At 39.9% G+C, this 26,922-nt stretch overlaps 1 protein-coding gene across 1 annotated transcript in view; it reads left to right on the plus strand.

Annotated features, from left to right (window-relative positions):
* sdc2 (syndecan 2) overlaps positions 1–26,518 on the plus strand; it is a 44,965-nt gene extending 18,447 nt beyond the window's left edge. Inside the window, exons 2-5 of the mRNA XM_068332684.1 lie at positions 18,647–18,758; positions 19,390–19,562; positions 21,134–21,263; positions 24,107–26,518. Coding sequence (XP_068188785.1) covers positions 18,647–18,758; positions 19,390–19,562; positions 21,134–21,263; positions 24,107–24,270 — 579 coding nt within the window. The 3' untranslated portion in view covers positions 24,271–26,518. The remainder of the gene's footprint in view (positions 1–18,646; positions 18,759–19,389; positions 19,563–21,133; positions 21,264–24,106) is intronic.
* Positions 26,519–26,922: the final 404 nt, after the last annotated feature.

A 26,922-nucleotide genomic window follows, 5' to 3' on the forward strand; every position in this document is an offset into this window, starting at 1 on the left:
GGTACTGTTAACTTATAAAAGTATGTTATAGTGACAATAAAGGCTTACTGTTCTAATTAAGCATTTATATGGGGACATGTCTGTAGGTTCTCTGTCATCCAGGTCGAGGTAAATCAAGAAGAGCAAAAAAAGAAAAAAGAATCAACTGGACCCACTTAAGTTAGGTGGTAAATGTTTCACCTCTTATCCATGAGGCTTCATTTCAAGTTAATTCAGTGCTTCAGAATTCAACGAAACCTTCATTGAGTCCATTCAGTTATTTGCTCTTCTTAATTTATATATGGATTTTCTACTGTACCGTTATTATTTTTCACAACACAGCAAAAAGTAACAGATCCAAATTAAAGACAAAATTTCAGAGGTCAGATTGGAATTATTCTTATTTAGAGTCCATGATTCATGTCAGCACATTGACCCAACAGCAGCCATTAATGTTTTGAGATTCTGGAAGTTAAAAAGAAGTGATTTGATGACAAAGTCCGATGCATAAGAGCAGATTTTGTACATTCAGTGTGGTGAACCTGCATGTCTATGTATTTTTTCTCTGTACTATCTAGTTTATGTACAATGTAAAGGAAGTTGATTTTTAGCCTCCAGGAGTAATTGATAGAAAGAGTTGCCATCCATCCACCCCTATCCTCTTAGCGATAAAGAAAGAGCTGTTTTCTGTCCTGCCTATCCTTACAGATGGTGCTGGCACCCTCTGAAAGTGTCCCTGCTTCCCAGCCTTTATCCTACGATGGCCCGTTTAGCTGTCTGCTGGCTGCTAACAGCAGTGCTTCAGTTCTGGGCCACATGCTCCCCATCCAAACCCTGTATTTGTGCTTCAAGAGACCAAGACCCCTGTTGGCACAGAGAGACAGATAACAGTTATAAATGCATTTCAAATAGAAGTTGGTGTATATGTACACATTTTGTTTGACTCAACTGAACAGCACATAACAGATATGAAAGATTACCACTTACGCATAAGCAGTAACACGATGTTCCACAGGCTCTGTAATATACAGGGCAGTTCCTCTGAGAATACCCGCTAAGTTAGCAGCACAACTATTAATTTCTGGCTCCTGATTATATGAAAGGCGAAGGTGTTGTGTAATGTACACCTGTGAGCTAAAAGTTAAACTAAATGATAATGTGATCCAGGTCAAAGGCTTAAAATGACAGAGAAATGAGATTTCTGCACCAAGAGAGTGCCTCATTTTCGATTAGTGTCATGTTATCAGTGTTTGGAGGGTCACTGAGGCCCCGTCCACACGATGACGGATTTTTTGAAAACGCAACTTTTTTGTTGCGTTTACGCCTTCCGTCCACAACGCAGATATCCAGAACAAAAAGGCAACTTTTTAAAAACGCTGGCCTAGGTGGATTTTTTTTTTAAAACGCTGGGTCTGCGTTGTCGTGTGGACGGTGTATCCGCAACTTTTTAAAAACGCTGATGTCTTGCCTGCGATGAAAACCTCTGTGACGTAATATTTATGGGCCTGTGTATTGTGACAACAAAAGACGGAGGATTCCTATTGGAAAAAATTTGACTCAATACTGCCACCACATGGTTTGGCATGCTTATAGCCGTCTTCGAAAACACAGGTGCGTTTACGTGTGGATGGAGATTTTTTTGAAAACGCTGTCGTGTGGACGCAAATCGTTTCCGATGCATTTTTAAAAAGTTGCATTTTCAAAAAAAATCCGTCATCGTGTGGACGGGGCCACAGATCTCTTTCAGAGAACGGGCTTTTGTTACAATGCTAATCTTCTCCCCAGGTTAATTGAGCACTGTAGGCCTTAGGCATTTAAACCTATCGTTTGAAGGGATATGAAAGGGGAGGAAGCAGAGGACCCCTCAATGCTAGCTTAAGGTTGTTATGAGAGATGTTAAGTAAAAGGTACAAAATGGGGTTGTGAAGGAAAATTATGTGTTTTTGTTTGGGTGAGCCGTAACTGCCTTTTCCTGAGGCTTTCAATCACGTCTTTGTTTTTTCTGGCTTGTTTTTCTGTATCCCTCAGTTAGTTACCTGTTGATTTGAATAAAAATAGTCTTAGCTGAACTAAACTAAAGCCATTGCCCAACTATTCTGTTAACCAATTTATTAAAAAATAGTGATTGCTTTTATTTGTCTTTTGTGGAAATTACCTCTATAATAATTATTTCATTGATTTGTCTGCAGATGAAATATAGTTTGAATATACACGTATTGCAGTCCTTTTTGATCACTTTGAGATGTTGATAAATTTTAAATAATATGAAGTTTGAACATAAGCTGTATTCCTAAATATCTAAAAAGAGGCTTTTACCTTCTAGTGGTTGAATAGGAACATACCTATTTGTTGTGGAGGTAGAGGTACCACAGATTGAACCTTTGATTCCAGCAGAAACTCCGATGGTTTTTAGAACTTCTTTTCATTCGTCAGCTCTTGTTGAACAGGATCTGTCTCTTATCCATACAGCTGCTCACATTTATTTGGACATGGCTCGACTCCATTTTGAGTCACTGTGAATAGTTTGAGTGTCTGATATGAGGTGTTTGTGATTGACACTCTGCTATCATCTCCAGCTAAATGGAAAAACTCAAAATAATTCCCAGGCTGTGCATATAGCTTTTGGGTTATTTAAGTCTCTGAGATACAGAAAAGGATTCCTGCTTTATATTATGCACTTAAATCGCTCTTACTATATTTGCTCGTCCGTACACTCCTTTGCTTTTCACTTAAGCTTCATATTTCTCTTCTGGCAGGAGGGAAAAATACTGTTGACCTGTTTCCCCCTCCTCAGCACTAGAGATGACTGGAAGGTGAAGTCCGTTTCCCAGTGTCTAGAGTTTCACAGCCAACAAAGAATGTAGGCTTTTCCGTGCGTATCAGAAGCTGTTTAACGGGGCTAAGGAATGTCTCCAATTCCCAATCAGAGAACGGTAAAGTACGAAGGTGTGCCAGTGGAAAAGGAGGTGGGTGGGATCATACAAAGCAGTCCAAAGCAACAGAGCTTGCTAGCCCTGGGAATCAGTGTAGCTCCTTCTTGTGCAGAAGCCAAAAAGAAAGCCAGTTATCGTCCATGAGGTTGGATACCACAGCACTGAGGTATTCTCTAAAGAGGGCCATGTTGAAGCCACATGAGCTTCACATTGTTCCCCCATTTATGAGTTCTGGCAGTGCTGGGGGAGAAATTTCACTGGGAGAAGTTTTATGTTAACGTATGTTAAATTGGATCAGGGCCGCCAAGAGCCACTTGGCACAATCTTTGATTAGAGCGGTAAAATATTTAGAGGTCTGGGATAAAGTAAATCAGCAGTCATGTCATAGTCAACTTTATTGTCAAATGTACCATATATGAACAATATACAGCCCAGATGAAATTACAGTCCTCTCAGACCCAGAGGCAGTCAAAAAACATGAAAAAACCGGGAGAGAGAGGATCCGCTGCATTTGGATGCGCCACCATCCTATCCCATCCCAATAGGCAACAGAACCCAACAGAACACTCCAGATTAAGCGTAAGCAACAGTATGGGGGGAAAACTCCCTCATTGAAGAAGAAACTCCGGACAGGACCCAGACTCTGAGGGCGGTCATCCGCCTTGATCGGTTGGGTGGGAAAGGAAATATACTGGGGATAGAGACAGGGCAAGGAAAAGAGAAAGAGACAGACAGACAGAGAGAGAGAGTGGCACCCACCTGTTGAGCAGAAGCAAAAAGACAAACCTCCCACCCCCCAACAATACTCATTTCCGGTTTGATCTTCCATCAATAAGCTTCCATAACAGCGATTGTACAAAAGTTATCAGAGTAGAAGTGAGGATTAATGATTTTTAGCTTTACTCTTATTGAAAGAAAGCCGATTAATTAACGACTTAATCCACTTAATCTAGAACCCTATAACAAAATAAACAAGGAATATTTAGTGAGTTACAGGGCTAGATGTTACTCTGAGGTTCCCACTGCAGACTTCCGTTAGGTTGCAGCCTATGAGGAAATCCATATTATTCCATTGATGAACACAAACACAGTCAAACAGGTGGGGGGCGAGGGTGGGATGGCCACCATTGTTCTCGTTTGCGGATAAGAGATTAGAAGTCTGTCAGCATGAGTCTGTTTTTCTTGGAAACCATGTCATTGACTTTCTTCCTGTTGGGAAGCAATAGTGCAGAGGGGGAAATCATAGCTACCCCATGTCGTGTCTCACTGGGTTGTGGGATGGAAAAAACTGAGGAGCATGTGTCACTGGTTCAATTGCAGCAAGCCATCAGAGGCAGCATCATGATTCTGCTCATGTGCCCACTTTATGGGACAAGAGTTACATGCATGTAGGGGTGAATCAGGAAGCCTCTTTAGAGCTCTTTGCTTTTGTTCATGGTTTTTAGAATGTTGCCTTGAATCTAGCCTAACTAAACACACATGTTGCTTCATCCTTTGTTTCCTGCATCAATAGTAAATCTCTTCAACAGCTAGTAGTTTTAGTTCTTGATGCTTTCTCTATCGGTAGAAACAGATTCTACCATGTTGAGGTGTTTTTCCGGATACACACAGATTACCTAAGCGGGGCAGTCTGCTTGTCCTGTAGTACTGGGTCATTTACTCATATCTTTATGGACGCGTCTTCTTCTTCTTCTTCTTTTCCTTTCGGCTTTTCCCTTCAGGGGTCGCCACGGCGAATCAATTGCCTCCATCTAACCCTGACTTCTGCATCCGCTTCTATCACACCAACTACCTTCATGTCCTCTTTCAATACATCCATAAACCTCCTCTTTGGTCTTCCTCTAGGCCTCCTGCCTGGCCGTTCAAAACTCAGCATCCTTCTAGCAATATATTCACTATCTCTCCTCTGGACATGTCCAAACCATCTCAGTCTGGCCTCTCTGATTTTATCTCCAAAACCTCTAACATCCAATACATCCATAAACCTCCTCTTTGGTCTTCCTCTAGGCCTCCTGCCTGGCCGTTCAAAACTCGGCATCCTTCTACCAATATATTCACTATCTCTCCTCTGGACATGTCCAAACCATCTCAGTCTGGCCTCTCTGATTTTATCTCCAAAACCTCTAACATGTGCTGTCCCTCTGATGTATTCATTCCTGATCCTATCCTTCCTGGTCAATCCCAGAGAGAACCTCAACATCTTCATCTCTGCGACCTCCAGTTCTGTCTCCTGTCTTTTCCTCATTGACACTGTCTCTAGACCAAACAAAATCGCTGGTCTCACCACAGTTTTGTACACCTTTCCTTTCATTTTAGCTGGAATTCTTCTATCACACATCACACCTGACACTTTTCTCCACCCATTCCATCCTGCCTGTACATGCTTCTTCACTTTTTTTCCACACTCTCCATTGCTCACGACTGTTTACCCTAAGTACTTAAAATCCTCCACTTTCTTGATCTCTTCTCCCTGTAACCTCACTCTTCCACTTGGGTCCCTCTCATTTACACACATGTACTCTGTCTTACTGCGGCTAACCTTCATTCCTCTCCTTTCCAGGACAAACCTCCACCTCTCTAGCTTCTCGTCTACCTGTTCCCTGCTCTCACTGCAGATCAAAATGTCATCTGCAAACATCATAGTCCGTGGAGATTCCTGTCTAACCTCATCTGTCAGCCCATCCATCACCATAGCGAACAAGAAGGGGCTCAGAGCTGATCCCTGATGCAGTCCCACCTCCACCTTGAACTCCTCTGTCACACCTACAGCACACCTCACCACTGTCTTACAGTCTTCATACATGTCCTGCACTGCTCTAACATCCTTCTCTGCCAGTCCAGACTTCCTCATACAATATCACAGTTCCTCTCTAGGCACCCTGTCATAAGCTTTCTCCAGATCTACCAAAACACAATGCAGCTCTGTCTGGCCTTCTCTGTACTTCTCTATCAACATCCTCAATGCAATTGCTGGATCTGTAGTACTCTTTTTTTGGCATGAAACCATACTACAGCTCCCAAATGCTCACTTCTGCCCTTAGTCTAGCTTCAACTACTCTTTCTAAGATCTTGTTGAACAACCCAGTAAGAAATTCTACTGCCACCTCTCCTAGACACTTCCAAACCTCTACAGGTATATCATCAGGACAGACTGCCTTTCCACTCTTCATCCCCTTCAATGCCCTTCTCACTTCTTCCTGACTAATCTTTTCTACTTCCTGGTCCACAAAAGTCACCTCTTCCAGTCTATGTTCTCTCTCATTTTCCACGTTCATCAACTCTTCAAAGTACTCTTTCCATCTTCCCATCACACTACTGGCACCTGTCAGTACACTCCCATCCATATCCTTAATCACCCTAACCTGCTGCACATCTTTCCCATCTCTGTCTCTCTGTCTTGCCAACCTGTATAGATCAGTCTCTCCCTCCTTACTGTCCAACCTAGCATACAAGTCATCATAAGCCCCTTGTTTGGCCTTTGCTACCTCAACTTTCACCTTACGCTGAATCTCCCTGTACTCCTGTCTACTCTCCTCAGTCCTCTCAGTGTCCCACTTCTTCTTAGCTAGCCTCTTTCTCTGTATCCACTCCTGTACCTCCTCATTCCACCAACAAAGTATCCTTATCTACAGCTGTATTGTGCAAACACAACTGTATATGGCTGGTATTATTTCTAGTAGTAGTACGCTGGGCAGTGTCAGATGAAAAAAACAAAACAAAACTTGTTTTACCTCGAATCTCAAGCCTATATAAATATTTGTTGGCCTCCCCAGTTAACAGAGATCTTGTTAACAGATGCTTAGAATTCTGAAAATCAAACAGAGGCATGGAATCTGTACTTTGGGAAGTTCATCTTGAGAAACAAGTGATACCAATCAAAGTCTTTTGAATCTTATGACCCCCTCAGAATACAATTTACAGTAAACTAACTGACCATTTACACTTTGAACACTGTAACTGTTATACATTGTTGTAATAATTAGGAAGTCAAGAAACACATTTTTATTCAGGTATTCAGCAGATTGGATAATATATAATTGAAACAAATACGGAGGCCATGTTTATTTTAATGAAGGAATAAGCAATACTGTAGTTGCTGTAGTCAACAATGAACATCTGTGGTACAGAAGACTGAGCTTCACTTGGCTTTAGTAGCTCAGCCATTGGTTGGTAATAAGACTAAGTAAGTCACATTCAGTGTTGGTGTATTTGTAATAATTTCCACAGAAAGTGTGTTTTAATGAACAGTGGTCCTCTGGTAGTGTATCAGCTGTATGCTGCAGTGTATCAAGGCACCCCTGGTAGCTGGGGCTTGAAACCCCTACTACTCTTGTCTTAGTCCTGTGGAATGTGACATATGTCTCTTTGTGTTTGATGGGCATTTGTTTTGGAATAGGAGATGATATAAATCTGAGCTGAATGCACCCACATGTTCAGGTTGTTGGGGATGGGGGGGGGGGGTCATGATCCAAACTTTGAACAAAATAATAAGTTAAGGAGGGTGTAATGAAATTTCCATAGCGTATTATGTAGTGTTAAGCCTCAGAAATAAAGGTGCAACCTATGTTAATGAATAAAGCTTCCATTTTCATGGAATGTTAACTTGTATTATCTCTCATTAGCCCTTATTAGCTTGAATTACTATTTGTGGAAACTAACAGGAGAAGGGAAACTCAAACTGGAAGATGATAAATGTCACCTCCAGACTATTACTGTCTCTTTCGTATTTCCTCTTTTTGCTCTCTGTCTGTGTTACGGTCCCACACACATTTATGCATGTACACAGCTACGATCACCCACCACAACTTGGCTGGAGCAGTTCCAGACCTCAAGGGCTCAGAGTTTGATTTGTGCTGACTTCCTGCAGGAACTCACCCTCTCTTAAGCCAGCGGCTCAGAGACTATCAATTAGTTCCTTATTATGATCCCTGGGAGGGCAATAAAACTTAGAGTGGGTTCAAAGAACGCAAACACATAAACACACACACACACACACACCTTTTCTTGGCCTGTTTGATTTACAGTTTGGACATCCTCTGCCTCAGTCATGTAGTTGGCTGTTCTCTTACTTGTTCCTATTTACTCTTTCCCAACAATGCTCACCAGCCACACCTGTGACTCACCAGGACCTTTTCTCTGTCTATCTTTTTGCCAGTTTGTTCAGTTATCATGAGGTATTGGTGGGACAATTTAATGTTTGGGTGACGCCAACTTCTTTCCTATTTCTCAGCCTGTCTAATAATGACACCGTCACAAATCCGGCTCTTATTTGTACTTCCTCCACGATGGCAGCAGCTGTTTGGGCAGTTGATGGCAGATGCTTCATAAATTCAGCGAAGCACTCTTCCAGGACTCATCTCCTCCTGTCATTCTGCTCCCCATGTCCACTTCTCCCAGCATATTCTCTCCTACTCTTCCCAGTATCAATAAATTAGCAACATGGAAGGTTTTTTTTATGTTACCTCTGTCTTATTAAATGATATTTTAAGTTTTATGAAATTATGTCTTTAACATAAAACCAGAGAAGTCTGCAGGATAATCATTAAAACTTGGCGTCTGTCAGAATGGTTTGGTAGACTGTGATGAAGTCCATGCTAATGTGATATCAGAACACTGTCAGCACAACTGAGAACAGAATACTGCACCATCACCATGAGAGTTATCTTACATTCATTAGGAATTATAAATAGACTATTCAGATAGATAAATGTGTAATTAAGTATCTACAGACTGTACTAGGTTTAGCTGACCAAATATTTTATCTATTTAGAATGTTTCACCTCCTGCCCTCATTATGAGTTCAGATACCACCTATACGGCAATTTAACCACAATTACACGCTGATAAAGATTCAAGACAGCTCTGGTGGTTTTATGGGAAGGTTTTGACTATTTGTGTTAAGACTATAACGCACGAATAATACTCTAAAAGAGCATGTGTAATATAAATAAGATGGAATAACTCATAAATCATGCTTTTACTGTCCATTTCCAACTTATGCTTTATGTATGTACATTGCAGATTTTTGCTGCAGGGTGTAAATTGGGCGACCTTAACACCTGATGCCTCACCACAGCACAAATTAAGGATGGGTCGAGTTATTTTGGAGATAGTTTCACTCTTAGATTGTTTTCCACACACTGCTGTGGTCTATTCCTTTCCTTTTTTTTTTTGAGTTGGAGCTTTGGCCCCCATTTCACATAGGCACATTGTTACCAAGACTATCAATGTCTTAATAGTGCAATTTGCCAAGTCAGGATTCTTTGCAGGCACAGCAGTTCAGGAATCCTGGAGCACTTTCCGATTGAACTCAGTTATCATGGCCCCATTTATGGATATCTCAATGAGTCTCTATCCACTCAGATGGGTGGGCGGCACAAGTTTGTGATAAAAAAGGGATAACAAATGTACTTATCTCTGTCATTTTGGGAAAGCACTGTGTAATTATAAAGCTGAGGTGTTACATTTTTATTTTAAAATAAAATGGCAAATTTATTTTGCATATCCTCACAGAAGGGCGGCACGGTGGCTCAGTGGTTAGCGCTGCTGCCTCACAACACGGCGGACCCGGGTTCGAGTCCCGCTGTGTGCGGAGTTCGCATGCTCTCCCTGTGTCTGCGTGGGTTCTCTCCGGGTTCTCCGGCTTCCTCCCACCTCCAAAAGCATGCGCTTCAGGTTGATTGGCCGGTCCCAAATTGACCATAGGAGTGAGTGTGTGTGTGAGTGGTTGTTTGTTTCTATGTGGCTCCGCAGTACACTGGCGTCGTGCCCGGAGTGTCCCCTGCCTCACGCCCTGAGACTGCCAGGATAGGCACTGGCTACCCCGTGACCTGCGTTAGCGGATTAAGCGGGTTGGAAGATGAATGAATGAATGTACTCCTGGGGTTTTGGCCATCAATGCTCCAGCTTGCATTTTTGGACAATGAATTAAAAATAAGGATATGAACTGCCATTGAAATTTTGTCAGAAGAAGTTCAAGCAACTGTTTAACTAAAACCAGTAACGGGTGAAAAATACTGAATTGGCACACAGGGCATGTAGGGTTAACCACAAGCCAGGTCAACTAACCATTAATAACTGAAAACCAGATTTAAGAACATCTTTGTATTAACTGTAGTCATATGACCCACCCAATGTTACATTTGTCTGTCTGTTCGTAGTGGATACACTCTAAAAGGAGAACCCTGGTGACCTGGTCATATAAAAGGTCCAGCTTTGTCACAAAAAGGTGTTTTCTTTGTAGCACTGAACGTACTAATGGTCTCATTTGAATGACTCATCATGACAACAGGTGAACAGATGTGATAGAAAACAGCAGACACTCCGACAAATGACACATGACCCAGTGTACTCAGACACACAAAATGAGAAGCTACAAATCCTAAAGTAGATTTTAATGAGAAACTTCGAATCGAACCATCAAATGTGTGCTGTTAAATTCTTAGGCTTAGAAAACCAATTATACAATCTGAATTGACTGTCTGATTCTGGATCAGTTTTAGATAAGTTCAAGTTTTCCCATAGCAACAGTGACAGAGGCTGAGTATTCTAGCCCTGGCACCTTCAGATAAAAAACAGCCTATCATCAAAAATGTGCTGGAACTCCTAACACTTGGTAGCCACATTACAAACTGTGTTCACTACTGTGTTTCTATGTTGATAAATACAAAATTATTAAAAGAGACTTGGGAGTAATTGACAGACAGACCCTCAGCTCTGCTATCTTTATCTCATACACCTCCCAAGATTACTTTCCTTTAACCTGCCCCCCCCCCCCGCCTCCCCAAGGTGGAGCAGGAGTAGAATGACACCCGAAAGCCTTTCAGCGCCTTTACCCCTTCTCTTTTCTTCGCCTTTTGAACGTCATGCCTGTTGAAAGCGATAAAGCTCAGGTCACTGTGCAGTGGGAGGGAGGAAGCTTGTGAAGGGAGTTTGTGGACAGAGTGTAATAGGCCCAGAACACAGTTGTGCTGTTGTATTGACCTTGTATATGGATCAGTGGCCGGCCAAGTAGAACAGATAAAGTGAGAGCCAGCAGGCCAATCTGCCACCTTTACTTTGTTAATTAGGGATTAACACACACACACACACACACACACACACACACACACACACACACACACACACACACACACACACACACACACACACACACACACACACACACACACACACAAATATCATGCAAAATGTTCTTTAAATATAGTTATTGTAACTGTCAATGAATATTGCAAAAACTACCATCTCCAAATAATAAGTGTCCAGTAAGATTTTTTTGGGGAGTGCAATCTTGAGAGTTAGTTTTGCTTAACATACAAATTGAGATGTATACATAAAATAGGAAAAATGGCTAAGCTAATTGTAATTTGTTCAGTTTACACTTCAGTTTTTGTTGGGATTAAACAAATATGCAACACTTTACATCCCTCTGTTTACTTTTCACAACACTTAAATGTAGTAACAAAGGCACTTAAAATATTTAAGTTCAACATGTGACTCCAAGTATGTCAAACTTTATTCCATTATTTATTCCATTTATTCCTTTCTGTCTTTATACGTTTATTATGTTCTGACTGCAGCTTCATTCAAAACTTAGATGCGGAAGTGACTGAAAAGGAAGGGAAATATTTGACTTATTCCTTTTGGAAATGTTGATAAATGCTGTTGAATAGCTGGAGTAGGAACTGGTAATGTGTTTCAGCTTTAGTCACGTTGTCAGTGTGTATTGACGAGCTGATTAGTGTGAACTCTAAAAGTTTCTGTCAAATATAAAAACTGTAGCTCATATGGAAAACTGAGAGCAGCTGTTGCTTTTCTTTGGGAATTCAGTAACAGAGAACCATAAGAACCGGCAGCAGACCAGTGAAGGAGGGCATGAGGATCTTCATCAGCAAGCCTCCTCTTTCATTCCCTCTTCTGCAATCGAGTCATGATGCCTGCCATATACGCCTCTTGCCTCTGAGATGTTAGGGCTAGATGTGTGTGTGCGTGTGCGTGTCTGCATTCCATTGCCAGACTCCCTTTGTCCTGCTCTGATTTGGAGTTGAGCTAATATTTGTTGCTAGAAGAGCGAGCTCCATGTCAATAGCAAGGAGTCAGGATCCCAGGGTTTCTTTAGATGACTCCATTTAGCTCTCATATGCATCCCATCCATCTCTTATAGGAAGGAGGGAGAGATGCAAATATTACACCAACACAAGAATGAGCATATGGTCTGAGTGCTTTTCAAGCCTTGCAAGGCATGGTCATGGTGATCCTGACTCATGTTAGAACATCCAGGCTACAGGATCGTCTACAGCAGAGGGTTACCGGCTCTTTATTCATCGACTCCCCCTTTAAACCAACCAACCTGTTTTTTGGTTTTTTTTCACACTCTTCTCCATTCTTCATTCACTGCATCTTGCCTGTCAACTGTGTTTTGTCCAGTTATTTATCCTTACCTCCTTGTGACTTTTCTGGGTCTATAGGTCATAAAGATGGAGTGACAGGAGGAGATAGGGACAGTGTGGAGGCTGCCCTCCTGCTGGCTTTTTAGTTCATTAGTGAGCAGAAATGGCAGCTCTTCTCACAGCTAATGGGGACGTACCATCTCTAGATTCTGGCTCATTATTGCAGCTTTCTCCTCTCACTCCCTTTACTTGCTGTCTGCGTTGGTCCATCAAACACTTTCCTTTTCTCAGCTTCATAGTTTTGTTAGACTAAGACCTGCTTGTTGATGCATGCAGATGTCAATGCTCTTGTGCGTCTGTGTGTGCTTGTATAGGTAACATAATGCAAGAGTGAATGCTTAACAAGTCTGAGAATAGAGAATACTTTCAGAATAAATATCAAATATAAATAAAATCAGTCACGTTAATCAGTTGAGTCTTAAACTTTTTAAATCAACTTTGGGTAACTTTTGCCAGACGACCATGTCTGGGGCAACAAGCAGTGATAGACTAATAGTACATAATTTGTATAGCTGTAGCACACACAGAAGTTACTCAGTTTCCATCTCCTCAAAACCAACAGTGAACAGAATTCAGTGAAATTCTCTACATTTACAGAGACCATTAACTCGTGCATCCCATTATTGGTTTCCACAGTTATAAGGTTTTTTTTTAAACATTTATAGGCTCAAATGAACTTTATTGAAAATCATGTCAATTTATTCCCATTCACACACATACACCCCCCCCCCCACTAGTCAAGTCAGCTTTGTCTGTGGGCACAAATAATTTTCTAGTTTGCTTTAAAGACCAAGCAGAGCAAATAAATCTTAGGAAGTTGTGTGTGTGTGTGTGTGTGTGTGAGTGTGTGTGTGTGTGTGTGTGTGTGTTTGATGAAGAGACTACAAATTAGTCTTTGTGTATGACCATGCATGTGATGGATGTACACGTGTGTGACTTCTTTCAGGCTCATTTATTTGTGTATTACTGCATACAGTGTTACATGCCTCTCTGATAGCATGTGCCTTTGTGTAAGTGCATTATATTGTGCTGCACATTGAATGTTACTGAGTTGTCGGTCTCCTCTTTCTGCTTCCATGGTATCCACGGCCTGTTCTTTCTGAAGCATGGCTTGAAGATGCTTGTCAAAGTATGACAACAGTAAAGTAGATCCTGACTTATGTACGGCAACACAATGTTATTGTATGTGATGTCCTAATTCCCCAGTAAGCATTGTACGTTTTGTGCAGGTTGTTCACCATTCTTAACATAGAACAGTCTATAAAACTGTTAACTGTTTTGTTTTTAAGTCCGAAATGTAAATTACTGCAGACAAAATAAAGTTGAGTCTGTCATATAAATATTTATTCCTGCTGCAGTTAGCATGAGGAGATTAAGACAAATAGAACATTGTTTTAAGTCCCTGCCTAAAAAATTTAAATTATTTTGTTAAAATATTTTAAATGTTTCAATAAGTCAGTCAAGCAGCCCATTGATGAAACTAAAACCAGCAGGTAGGCAAAGATATATGAGTACATGTTATGAGTGATTGGCAGGATAGAGAGTAAATTACTCTCTACTGCTGTACGTCTGTTGAAAAAAAAATTCACAATATCAGCAATTGTGGATGTTTTTGTCTGTTTGTTTTGATGGGTATTTTGAGACCACAGTGGAGTTGTGGAGTTGTTAATTCAGTAATTCAGTCACAATTGTATTCACAAGTTCATTAAATTTGACTGAAGCAAATGGGCTTTCGTCTATGATCTAGTTGTTCAGCCCAGATTCTGAGATAAGAGGTGGAAATACTACCTGTGAATGTAGGAAGAGAGAGAGAGAGAGAAAAAAAAAAAGTGTGTGCGTGTGTGTGTGTGTGCGAGTAAGTGTGTGTGTGTGCGAGATACAGCTTTGTAGACTTTCTATTGAGTGCAGTACTTTGTTGGTTTGTGCTCATCCCTGAGTCGAAGAGTCTTTGAAATTTATTAGATCGATAGATTAATAATCCTGGAGGGAATTGTACTAATTAAGGTCAAAGAGACCATTTGCTCCAAGTTTTGTGGAGATTTGGTATCTCAGACTTGCTTTTGCAGTCAAAGATCTTCAACCTGTAGACACTGTGCATAGTAACAGGCATGTGTATCGAAAACACTGAAATGTAGGGAAGCGTAATGTTGGATAATGTCTCTTTGATTAATGAAAAATCCAAGCTGTCGTAAACACTCATTTGTACTCTATCTGCAAAAATAAATTGTCCAAGTCAGCAAAGAGTCAGTTTCAACAAGTATGAAAAAACAAACAAAAGAGCAAATTCAAACAAAACTACTTTTATCAATACACTATTTTCAAACTGACAAAATTCCCCTGGTTATAGTTTATGTCACAATAATAATTTGTTTCTTTCTTCTGTTTACAAGGAAATGTTTTAAACTATAGGTTGATATAAAAAAAAAACACTTTTCAATGCCTACACATGGCTTTTCAGAGTCATTTTATTGCATTTTAAGAGCTCCTGGGTTAAATGAAGAAAAAGTAAAAGCCTAAGTATCTTTCAATTTGCATCACTGAATGGTTTCATTGTATAAATACTAATTTGACAAGTCAGTGGGAGGTGTTCTGTTATAACCGTAATGAAATGTGTCTTTAACAGAAGGGGGGAGGGAGGTGTCACTCTTTATGATTCCTTTAGATGTTTCCATGCATATCTGAGGGGTGTCATGTTCTGTGCTCAATTGCTCACTCTAATGTGTGACAATGTGTAATCAATGAATTAATGAATGCTTGCATACATTTGTGAAACCTGTCTACTCATGCATGTGTGTGTGTGTGGCCTCTATCTCATTAGTGGCCTTTGTCACCATTTGATCTGTGGCCTTTTTCCTTTTGGTTCATTGTGCTCACATTGCCAATTCATAAAGAGCTGCAGACCGCATGGGCAGATGAATTGATTTGCAAGCTGTTGCAATGGAAGGGGGTCATATTTAGAAGGGTAGGAGGCTTGCAAGAAAGGTTAAGATAAAGTTGCTTTGAACAAATTCTCTTTGATCAGGCAGCTTGGTGGTGAAAGGCCTTTACTTCTAGGAGTCAGACGCAGTTGAAGGAGAAGGGATGGAGATACGTTTTGTTCCGTTTCATCTTGTCTTTGTCTTTCCTTTTCTCTCCTTCCACATTGTTGTAAGCTGTGTGCAGCCTTTCCCCTTTGTTATGCATAATACCAGGGCTCTCTTTTATGACTCCACACAAACACACAAATGCATATATAAAGCCTGAATAACACCACTGAGCAAGCTCAAGTCACGTTACTTGGGCTAATTGAAAATGCTGAGGTGCAGCAAAGTTTTAACTGAAAAGACATTTCCTTACTTTTAATGCTGAAATGGTTTACATTCAATTAAAAGAAAACATCAATGCATCAGTTCAAATTGTTTGAGTTATTAAGCAAAATTAAGTAACTCTTATGTGTTTCAGCACTACAGTATATGCTAAAAATGCTTTGAGGACAACTCAGACAAAACAAGCAACATGAAGATGTTGAATTGATCTCTTGATTATTGTGATGCTCATTTTTAGTTTTTGGTTTTCCAACCATCAATAAGCAAATTCCCATGTGAATAACAAATAAAACATACAGAAGTATATAATGAATCATGTACAATGGTGACTATTGGCTATTAAATTGAAAAAGAATCATAGCTGCAGTGCCAGCATGTAAAATTTAAATAAGGCATTTGTGATGAAGGCCGCGGTGCACTGGCGTCGTGCCCCGGAGTGTCCCCCGCCTCACACCCTATGCTAGCTGGGATAGGCTCCAGCTCCCCGTGACCCGCTACGGCGGATACAGCGGCGGTACATGAAAATGAATGAATGAATTTTGTGATGAATTTAAGTCTGTCTATGCACTTTCTTTGCTTTTTCACAACAGCCACATTCTTTGCCAGTAACTAAAAGCACTTTTTTCCTGCTAAGTCAATTCATTATTTTCCATGATCCAACTTCATTCAGCTCCAGGCTTATCAGTAAAAAATCCTCGGCACAGACCGGGAACTGTAGCAACCAGCTTAATGGCAGCAATAGACACAAGTACACAGGGATGATATATTGTGGGGTCTTTCTTTTGTACCCCTTTTCCTTTTAAAACTACCAGTATAGAAGCTCTACACAGATTACTGAATGGGAGGTGAATGGGTGTGTTTATCGCTATTCCAGTCACACACACTCAATCCTTGTGCACCTTGCACATTAATGCTTGACAACTGGGGCATTTAAGAGTTCTACATGTGTCTGTAAGCACTTATGAGCAAAAACCCAATTTCCTTATCTTATTTCTCATTACTTACACACCATGTGAGAAGCACTTTAAACAAACAGCCACTGTTAAAATGGCCTTTTTTCAGCTAATCACTCCATTAAGCCAGAACACAAACATTCCCACCACTCGGGCTTGTGGCCTAGACAACGATGATGTGGGAGGGGCTGTTCCAAACGAACAGTCACCTGGTTTTCATTTAAGTCATGAAATGAGGACAGGCTCTTTGTTCTCAATGGCAATGTTGCTTCAGGGGTGGCAATGATGAACAATGCTTTTGTCCTTACTGAAACATCCTTACTGAATTTAATATTGACATTCATGGCCCCAGAGGACAAATCGTCATGGATTATGATTCCCTTCTTCTACAGTGCCTCCAAGAGAATTTTATTGTAAAAGCTTTACACGTAACAGACACACATCCCATAGAGATGACTCGTATCAACTTTGGTGAAACTTTAAACTGTTGTCTCTGCAAAATTTGGATTCAACATTAGGTGCTACTTTGTATTGCTAATTATCAACATGATGGTGCTTCTTTAGCCTGTATTCATCTTGTTTGATGCTCTTGTAGCTTCAAATATAAAAAGCCTATCTATTATAGAAACTTGAGTGTTTTGCTGTTCTTACTCTACAGTTAATCTAATTACATCCTGCGAAGCGGTGATTTATTGTAATTGTCAGCATTTGTGTGTTCGTCCGTCTGTCCACCAAATATCTTCACAACCGTTGCGGATAGAAAGATGACAGAAAAAGCACATTACTCGGGCAGTGAAGGGTACAAAAATGAGATGATGACCTTGACCTTGAGAAAACTAGGTCAAGGTCAAATTTCAACCTTTGTACTCATCGTGGAGTTTTGGAAGGTAGTCACGTGATACCGTACTCACATTCTATTGGCTGACAGCATCCGGAAGTGCACTACGTTCCGTCACTCTCGGACTTCCGTGAGACACAAAAGTGCTTTAAACGGTCGATAAGGGTATAGTAATACAGATAGAAGGGTGGTTTAATATCAGTATGGGGAGGGTTCATAAACATTCAAATTACCGTAAATAATAAGATAAATAGTTTGTCGCTCTATCGCGGAATTCGTTAATCGCCAGTTGTTTCCTGGAGCGCATGAACCGCGAGGAACGACGGCACACTGTATATCTTTTTAGGTACGCACCTCTGAAACCTGATGTGATATAATCACAAAACAAAAAAACATTTTCAGGAAGCCAGAGGCACAAAATGTGTAGGTCAGGGTAAAATGCTGAATTCAGGGGTTTTGCGGGATGTTGCCGGCTCTGACGGCCTTGTTCAGATTGTCACTGTATGTGGACTGCCTTAACAACACTTAGTGGTTTCAGAATGGCCAATATTGCAGTATATTTAAAATACATTAATAACATGAGCTTCAACATGCTCCCCAGGAGGATTTTAACTCCTCTATTGAAAGTAATAATAACTGACTGGAATGTGTATCTCAAATAAAAAAACTTGTGTCGGTTGATAGAATAAAATTCATTAACTTTCATTAAATCACTGATCGTCTTGAAGATGAGACTATCCTAATCATCTCACTTTCGGCCACTTATCTGAAATATGGGTCACAGGTTCTGGTGGAGCCTATCTCAGCTGGCTGGTGGTGGAAGGCCGGCTACACCCCAGTTGAGACACCAGGTCATTGCAGTATTACACATAAAAAAAAAAAATCACACTTCACACCTACAGACATTTGAAGTGACTAATTCACCTAAATTACATGTTATTGGAGGGGAGGAAGCAGGAGAGAACCCATGCGCGTGGAGAACTAACAGCTCTGCACTGTAGATGTAGACATTCTAATTCAAATTAAGTTGTTGGTAGAATGTAGAGTCTGAATGTGTGAAACAGTTTATGGTCTGCTCTTCATTGCTGTGATGTGATGAAAAATGAAGAGCTGGATTTCTTTAAACAGTGATGTGATGTGATAAAACCAACATTAATCTTCAACACTCTGTTATCTTGTTGTTTTGCAGATAGAAGCAGCCAAGACTTCCTCTCAGGCTGACGACTTGTACCTGGATGACGCAGGCTCAGGAGGTTACTACCCTGAAGATGATGATGACTTTAACTCAGGGTCTGGCTCAGGTAACACACTTTTCTTACATATATACTGTACTTACGGACTTGTATTTACCTAGAGGTACTGTATGATGATGATACATTTTCCTTCTTTCACTTCCATTCTCCCCTCTGTTTTTCCTTACAGTCTGTTTTTTTTTTTCTAATACATTTCTCCATCATTCACTGAATTTCAATTGATTTTGCTTTGTCTCAGAGATTGCTTTGGGCAATGTACAAATTCTAGCTCTTTTATTTTTTATTAGTTCTTATTCTCTGTGTATTTTAAGCACTTTTACGTTGGTCATTCTTTTGTCACACTTCTTTTTTTGAGAGTAGAATGACCACAGTAAGAGAAGGTCCTGCTGCCCAAAAACAGGCAGGGTTGTGATGAAGAATGCTCTGCTCTGCTGTTCGGAATTCTATTGGAAATTCTAACTGTAAATAATGCATTACAATTAAATGCACAGTATGTGCAATAGTCAGATAGTCCTGTGACTATGTAGATGAAATACTGATAAAAGTTGCACTCATATTTTTCGTACTTGCACATATAACCTTCACATTTTGTTGCTTTTTTACATTCACTAAGTGAAAGTTATAATTTTTCTAGTCTTATGTTGACAAATCATCATTTACCTGTCTCTTTTTTTGTCAGGTGTGGGTGAGGAAGTGATGGAGGAAACAGTGACTGTCAGCATGGTTTATATCGAGCCCAATGCAGCAGAACCCACCCAGGACTCCACCAAAGATTTCACTCCCAGGGTGGAAACAGCTACAGTCAGAGAAAAGGCCCGAGACAGCACACCCAGGAGACCACTCAGAACAGAGGTGAGCACCGTTAAGAAGAATTCTGGAGGCTGAGATCAGTAGCGCAACCCGCACCACAAACTCTTTAGATACAATGGTCAAGCATCTTGTGTGATGGCAAACTGACTGATGATTAGGTTAAAAGCGAATAGTATAAGAAATGGCAAAAGTTCAAATTTCTGACTCTTTGGGGACATTTATATTAAAACATTGGCACCATTGTTGGTTTGGTATGTTGAATATCAAGGATAGATTAAACTATTGCTAAAACGGCATGACTCCGTCCAAAGGTAACAGATATCTGAAGTGACTTGCCAGCCAATCAGCAGATACCCCTAGAATTCTGTGCCCTGTCATGATGTTATAAATGAAGTCACTGATCCTTAAATGCATTGGTACTTACAAGCTATCATCTTATATTGTGCAACGTCTAAAACATTGACTCCTTTTTAACTCTCTTGACTTAAGAGAAATGGACACAGTGCCTCAGAACGTCTGTAGCTGGCCTGGTATATCATCAAATCCCTTTAATACCAGGAGCCACGATAAAGATCAAGTGCTCAAGTTAATTCTCAGTGTCTTGCTCTGTAGCAAATTTTCTAGGATTACATCTCTCTTGAACATAATCACATATTCTGGGTCCATCCTTGATCTCACTTCTGAGTTGCACTCTCACTGCACTGTCCTGGATACTACATCTGTTTGGGATTAGTCGTCAAGGTCTCAACCCTGTAAAGCCAGGCCTACCTGGCCCTGATCCATTTTTCCCCCTCCTGTTTCTCTCACTGATCTCTCAGCGAAAAACTTTGGCTCTGCTCCATTTTGGTCCTTTGCACTACTCTATTGTTATTGGTAAAACATGACATGCATGTACCCATATCATTTTTAGATGCTTTGGTTGTTTTGCTAGCCTTCCAGTAAAGACCTTGTAGTAAAAACAGTCACAGAGTCTGTTTTACTCTTTTCTTAGTTTTTATTGGTTGTCCTGCACTAATCATTTTGTGCACTCTGGATTTGTTCCATTTTTATGCTCTGGCCTTCCTCTACAGGATCCACTGGCCAGGTTCTATTTCAGTCCCTGTTCTTTTCCTTTGACTAGACACTCATGCTAAGTGGGTCAGTGAAATCCTCGCTTTCACATCAAAACAATAGTTCAGCATTTATGGAAATACAGTTCTACACACACCTGCCCAGAGTTAGACGAGAAAACTGACATCTCTCATATGTCTGTGGGATGGTTATGTGCGTGAGAGTTGCCAGTGTTAGCATGGGCATAACATATGGAAACAAAAAAGCATCTCGCTTGGCTCTTTCAAAATGTAGTACTACTGTATCTGACAACCTGCAGCTCTAAACCTTGCGAATAAAGACATTGGGGCTGCTTTTTACTTGATGGTGAAGGGGTTACAGTTTTTCCATTTAATTTTTGTTAACTTTTAGCTTTAGTCCTATTCTAAGCTTGGCTAACTGGCTAACAGCTGTAACATGTTTTGTGACAGATCGATTGGGGAATATTTGAGGACAGACTGTGAAAGCTTTCAATGAAGCAATAATCTTTTGATTCCCATCTTTTCTTCTTCTTTCTTCTGCAGGCACCAGTGCCAGTTACAGAGGACATGCAGAGGAACCAGATGACTAGCACAACTAGCGCCCCCGGCTCACCCCAGGAGGCTGTTGAAGTCCGCACTGAAAACCTCTTCCAGAGGACAGAGGTGTTGGCAGGTATGTCTGTGATCATATCACAATAAACCACAACAGACGTCTCTCCTCGTTTTCCTTTGAAAAATATCAAAATACACAAAGGAAGACATATGGACCGTTCACATCACCCCACTTTGTCTAAATATATTTGGTTGGCAGTTTTCCCCACAGACATTGCTTTGTGTGAAGCTGAATGCAGATGTGATGTGGGTTGTGTTTAGGGTATGCTTCCACATGTTTAGACATATGGTTGATAGAATTCATGCTGAGAAAAGGCAACAAGATACATTTCTGTTTGTCTGAAAAGAGAGAGCCCATCTCTCTGTAAAGGAAATAAAATTCAAAAGCACCTCTTAACATTTCCATTGCATTTAATTACCAGCCATCTGATTAGTCAAATTATTAAATTAAATACTACATCCCAACATTGGCATATTTCAGGAAAACAGCTCTCCTGGAAAACTCTGTAATATTTTCCATAATGTCTCCCACCTGATCCACTTCTCAAAATAATTACTTTTAATAAACTCCATCTGCCTTCCTCGGTGGGACTTTGTAGAGTTCACAGCATTGTAGGTGTTTGAAGTGTGAGTGCTGCTCACTTTGAATACATAACAGAGGAGGGAAAATAATGTAGACCGATTCACTGTGCTGTCCGTATCTGCATGTCTGAGAGAAACATTGATTGGCAGCTCACTTTTACTTTGTAGAGATACCCATGTGCTGTTAGCAATAAACAGAAACAACTTCAAAGGAGCAAATCAGGACATCTGCTGGTAGATGACAAGTCACATCTCTCTCTTAAACATCCATATTGTTCTTTGTTTGTCATAGAAGGTATTATTGGTTAAAAAAAAAGTATTTGAAAAAGCCTTAAATAATATAATGAGTAATTTCCTCATGTTTTTACTGTCTCTCCTTCTCTACTTTGTTCTCTTTACCCTTTATCTTATAACCATTACTTTTCATCTCCCATATGACTTCTATAAAAATAATTGCCCATAATCAAATTTTCACTTATTCGGTGTTCATTGCGTCTGGGAGCTCAGGAGCTGAGTGTGCCATGATTTTTTTTTTTTTTCCCATGGGGCCGTAAGGCCAGTCAACATGTGGAAACCTAAAGTGGAGCAGAGGGAACTTTGTTGCACCAGGATAGACCTTAAACAGATTAGAAGGCTATTAAGAACCTCATACAGGCATAATTGGAAGGGAGGGTGAAATAAGCCCATGTGGTGAGTTAGTAGCATTTGTGTGGAGAGTCAGGGTCAAAGCTGGAGGGGGTATCTTAATAGAGTCAAGTCAGATTTTATTCTGAGATCCCTGGATGGTAGACCACTGTAAGCTTGTTGGCAAGTGATGTGTGCTTTACAGCTTTACAACACATGATGATCTAGCAAGGATATCTACGGAATTTGTAATGGGAAAAATATTGAACATTTTCTACCATTCTCAGTGTTTTTACCTTAAAGAATATTCTGAGAAGATTGGTGTCTGATGTTTGAGGAAACAGGGCAGAAACGGAGAAAAATGTCAAATTAGTTTTCCGATGAAGTGACCCAAAGTCATGTGAGTACTGTACAGTACATCCTGTTTATTGTCTTTAATCAAACCAATAATCTAGTCTTTATGCTCTATTATCTTAACTTCAACCAAGAGAACAAATTCTAAATATTTTAAATGAGGTTGTGGAGTTTGGGTGTGTTTTTCGGAGGGTCTCGTGAAAGACGTTATCAAGTTGCAATAGTATAATAAAATACTGAAAGGTGTAATTCTTGCAATGTTATATTTTCTGATGTGTTTATTTTGTGTTTAGTTATAGTTTGGTTGTTTTATTTGCTAATGTAGATCTTATGTTTGGTCAGGGAGCACACAAAGTATTGGTATTTTGTATTTAATTGTAATTAATTACAGTGCACTTTCCTCTGATTGGAGAAGAGATTTGTACGGTTGATATTTTTTTATAGTGAGGGTATTTCTGTAATTTGATTTATACATTTTTTTTCAGAATTTTAATTGGGGTTTTTTTTTCCGGAATTCCAGTCCCTCAGAAAGGGCTGACGGGTAGCAGCCAATAGGCTTGTGGAAAAAAATCACAATGTATGTAGTATATGAAAAGCTGAAAATACACTAACTTATAAAACCACTATGATATATATATAGTTTAACCAGATATTTGAGTTTACGTACTTTAGTTTAGCCGATATTAGGTTTGCATTATGAGAAGTGTAGTAGCCATCACTTTTTAACATTTATTTTTCTTGTCCTTTCCATTATGAGTCATCCAACATTTTGGAGGTAGAATTGTAAATATTTCAAATTACTATATAATAATCTATGAATATTTTCCACCATGTGACTCCCCATATAACATAGAAACTAAATTCTGCTGTGTTTTGTCAAGCAAGAACATAACTGTAAGCATCTCAGTTTTGGAATGACATCAGTCAGAAAAAAGGATTATGTTGAAGACGTGTTGGACCGTTGTTTGTTTGTATGTCCCCGTTGGCTTTATTTACCCCACTGCTTACCACCAGCCTCATTCACTCAATGACTTGCTCTGTGCATCAGTCATGGATTTGAGCATTCACCTCCCATAAATGGAACAGTAACTTTCACATCAACAAGAAACAGAAACATGTTGGCAGACATGAAAAGTAAATAAATCACTTGCTGTCTCTGGAGTGTTTTTCAGTTAACACCCAGTTTCACCTTATTCTAGCCTTGGTTTTGGTAATTCATAGTTGAATTTCATTTGTCTTAAAGTGTTGTCAAAACAATTAATCCTGTCATTAACATTAGCTGTATATTGTAGACTACAAGGTGAAATGTACTGATGCATCCTTCTCTCTCTGTTCCTTTCACAGCCGTCATTGCAGGAGGTGTGATCGGCTTCCTCTTCGCCATTTTCCTCATCCTCCTCCTGGTCTACCGCATGAGGAAGAAGGACGAGGGCAGCTACGACTTGGGAGAGAGGAAACCCTCGGGCGCAGCCTATCAGAAGGCCCCAACCAAGGAATTTTATGCATAGAAGGCAACTCTCCCATCCTCAGTACGACAAATCGAAAACGACTGTTCGCAACAGTCCGTGACAACAGCACACCTGTTCAAACACAACACGAAACAAGCTGAAGCCGATTAAGAAAAATAGCATAAAGGAAAGCTTTTGCATAGAGTATTGTAATTAAGACCTTTTCTTTCTTCTTTTTTTTTTTTAAAAAAAAAAGCATTTCTCATTTTATGGCAAATCTCAGTGTATTTAAACATTTTGTGTATTATTTGAAAAGGCTGAAAAAGTAAAAACAGGATCTGTAAAGGCGAGGAAACGAATCGCATTTGGCTTCTGTCAAAGGAGCTGTTTTTAGTTGCTGACTACTTTTAACTGTAGCAGTATATTATTTGTAAAGAAAAAAAAAGCAAAAGTGGAAATAATTGATAATAATTATACTGTATCAATCGTACTTTAATTTTTTTCTTTTTATTTTGTCCCAGCATGTCTGATGTTGATCTCTAAGGTGTATTACATTAATTTATCTTTTCTCCGATGTTTAAAAAAAATGCCTTTGTAGTTTTGATGAAGCTCTCTGATCTTCATTATAACACTGTTAACGGTCAATGTAAATGTTCTCCCTTCAGGTTACAATGTTTATCATTTGCTCTCACATCCGTTTTGTCGTCAGACGTGGGCGTCTCATATTTGTCTTGTTTATTTGTTTGGTCTCTCCTAAATTTAGCCTTGGTTTATTTTTCTTTTCAACAGCATTTTATTCAGGTCTTTGAAAGACAAAAAAAGTATGTCAGGGCTCGAGAAAAAACACAAACTTAGCTTCTGTTTTTTGTCTTTCAGAACTCCTTTTCTATTTAAATGCATTTTCGTTCACACTGCACAATCACTGCTTTTGCTTCCCAGTGCTGTTCTCCAGCTTTGCTTGTATGTAAAATATTTCAGGGTGAAGTTTCTTCTCTGTTGCTTGTGGTGATTTTGGCCCATTGCCTCCTTCTCCCAACATGTCCTTTGAGTTTATTGACGTCACCCAAACTCTGCTAGAACCCTTTCATTCATCCATCTCCTTTCCCTCTTTCTTGTTTACTCTAACCTCCCTTTCTCTCCCCCAGCTTTTTAGTCTTATTGAAGAACAGTCATTCAAGTTGTTGACCCCCAAACATGCTGGCTGCCTGGTGTTATTGTCCCTATTATGTGTCGATGCTCAGTGAAATGCCTGGAACTGCTTGCAAGAACACACCAAGCCAGTGCTGAGTCTCCACATGCTGAGCACATACAACTGTACCAGAACCCCCCACCGCCCCTTCCTATAGAAACCTAGTTTGTCTAAGAGGGTTTGCTAAATAAGGCAACACATAAAATGTGAGACTCAAGAGTGCAAGGTCTGAATAGTCTTTACAAGACACTGGTGTTGAGGTGTGTTTGTTTTTGTTTTTTTTTAGTGGGCAGCCTTACTCAGCATTTCAAAAGAGCATCTGTTCAGAGATGAGGTTGTTTACCAGGTTTAAAACCTGAAAATGGTGCGTTTTGATGCCATTCACATCCCTAAATGAGTTAAAACTGAATAAAGGGCCTCTAAATGGCTAGGGCAAAGCAGCCACTGAAATGGAATAGAAACATAAACATGACAGCAACAGACACTGTTCATTTAGCATTACATGAACTTGTTTGAAAGAGATGTTTGGCAAAGGTGTGAAGTTGCCATTTTCAGCTGTACAGTAATGTGAAGTAGATGCAGTCCAGGCTGTCACATAAAACCCCTCCCCTGACACCACCCTATGACTCTCCATCTCTTCTCCTTGTTGTCTGTCGTCGTCATTCAACTTAAGGTACTGAACGATACAGAAAAACCCTAGGACTCACAATGTTTCTACTCCCCACACCACGTCTTACCCTAAAACAACCCCCCCCCCCCAAAAAAAAATCATGGCCACATCATGTTGTTTCCTTATTCTCTTTTTCAGCACTCTTAGTTTTTTTTTTCCTCTCTACTAGAGACCTGACCTTTGTGTCCAATTGCTTATTAGTATATGAAAAGATATATAAATATATATAAATGTATATTCACAAATGTTTTAAACCTTCAAAGTGCCTACCATTTGGAAATGTACTTGCTCGAGGTGAGCATGTGGCAGGTGTGTAAACGACTTAACTGGCATTCTGTGAGCATGGATGACTGTAATGGTAACTTTTTTTAGTCTTACAAAAGCTGACAGTATTGTACCTATAAGTTGAAACAACACTACTGAATAAACATTGTGGCCTAATATGCTGATCTGGTGATGGTGGTGTCATTTTTTTCTATTTTTATTTTCATCTTGCAGTTACTCTTTGACAATTCCATCAGGCAATTCTCTCTATTAATGGACAAAGAAAAAAATAACTGCTGAGATTTTGGTGAAAAAAATTCTGTTTATACATACGTTTAAGTTATTATCAGGCAAAATTGCAAGCATTTGACTTTTTTCTATAAATAATTGTTTTCCATTTTGAACTTGGTTCAGAAAGCATCACAATTATTTAAGCAACTGCTAAATGATCAAATAATTCTAAACCGACAATTGATCCTTTTATATTTGCAAAAGTTGTAAGAGAAAGTCTACTTCTCTCAAGTTCTTTAGCAAGTAACAAGTTTTGAACCATTATAAAATGCTAGCATGGATTTCTTTAATTAAAACT

The sequence above is a fragment of the Antennarius striatus genome, chromosome 14 (assembly GCF_040054535.1).
Source record: "Antennarius striatus isolate MH-2024 chromosome 14, ASM4005453v1, whole genome shotgun sequence".
Taxonomy (NCBI): Eukaryota; Metazoa; Chordata; class Actinopteri; order Lophiiformes; family Antennariidae; genus Antennarius; species Antennarius striatus.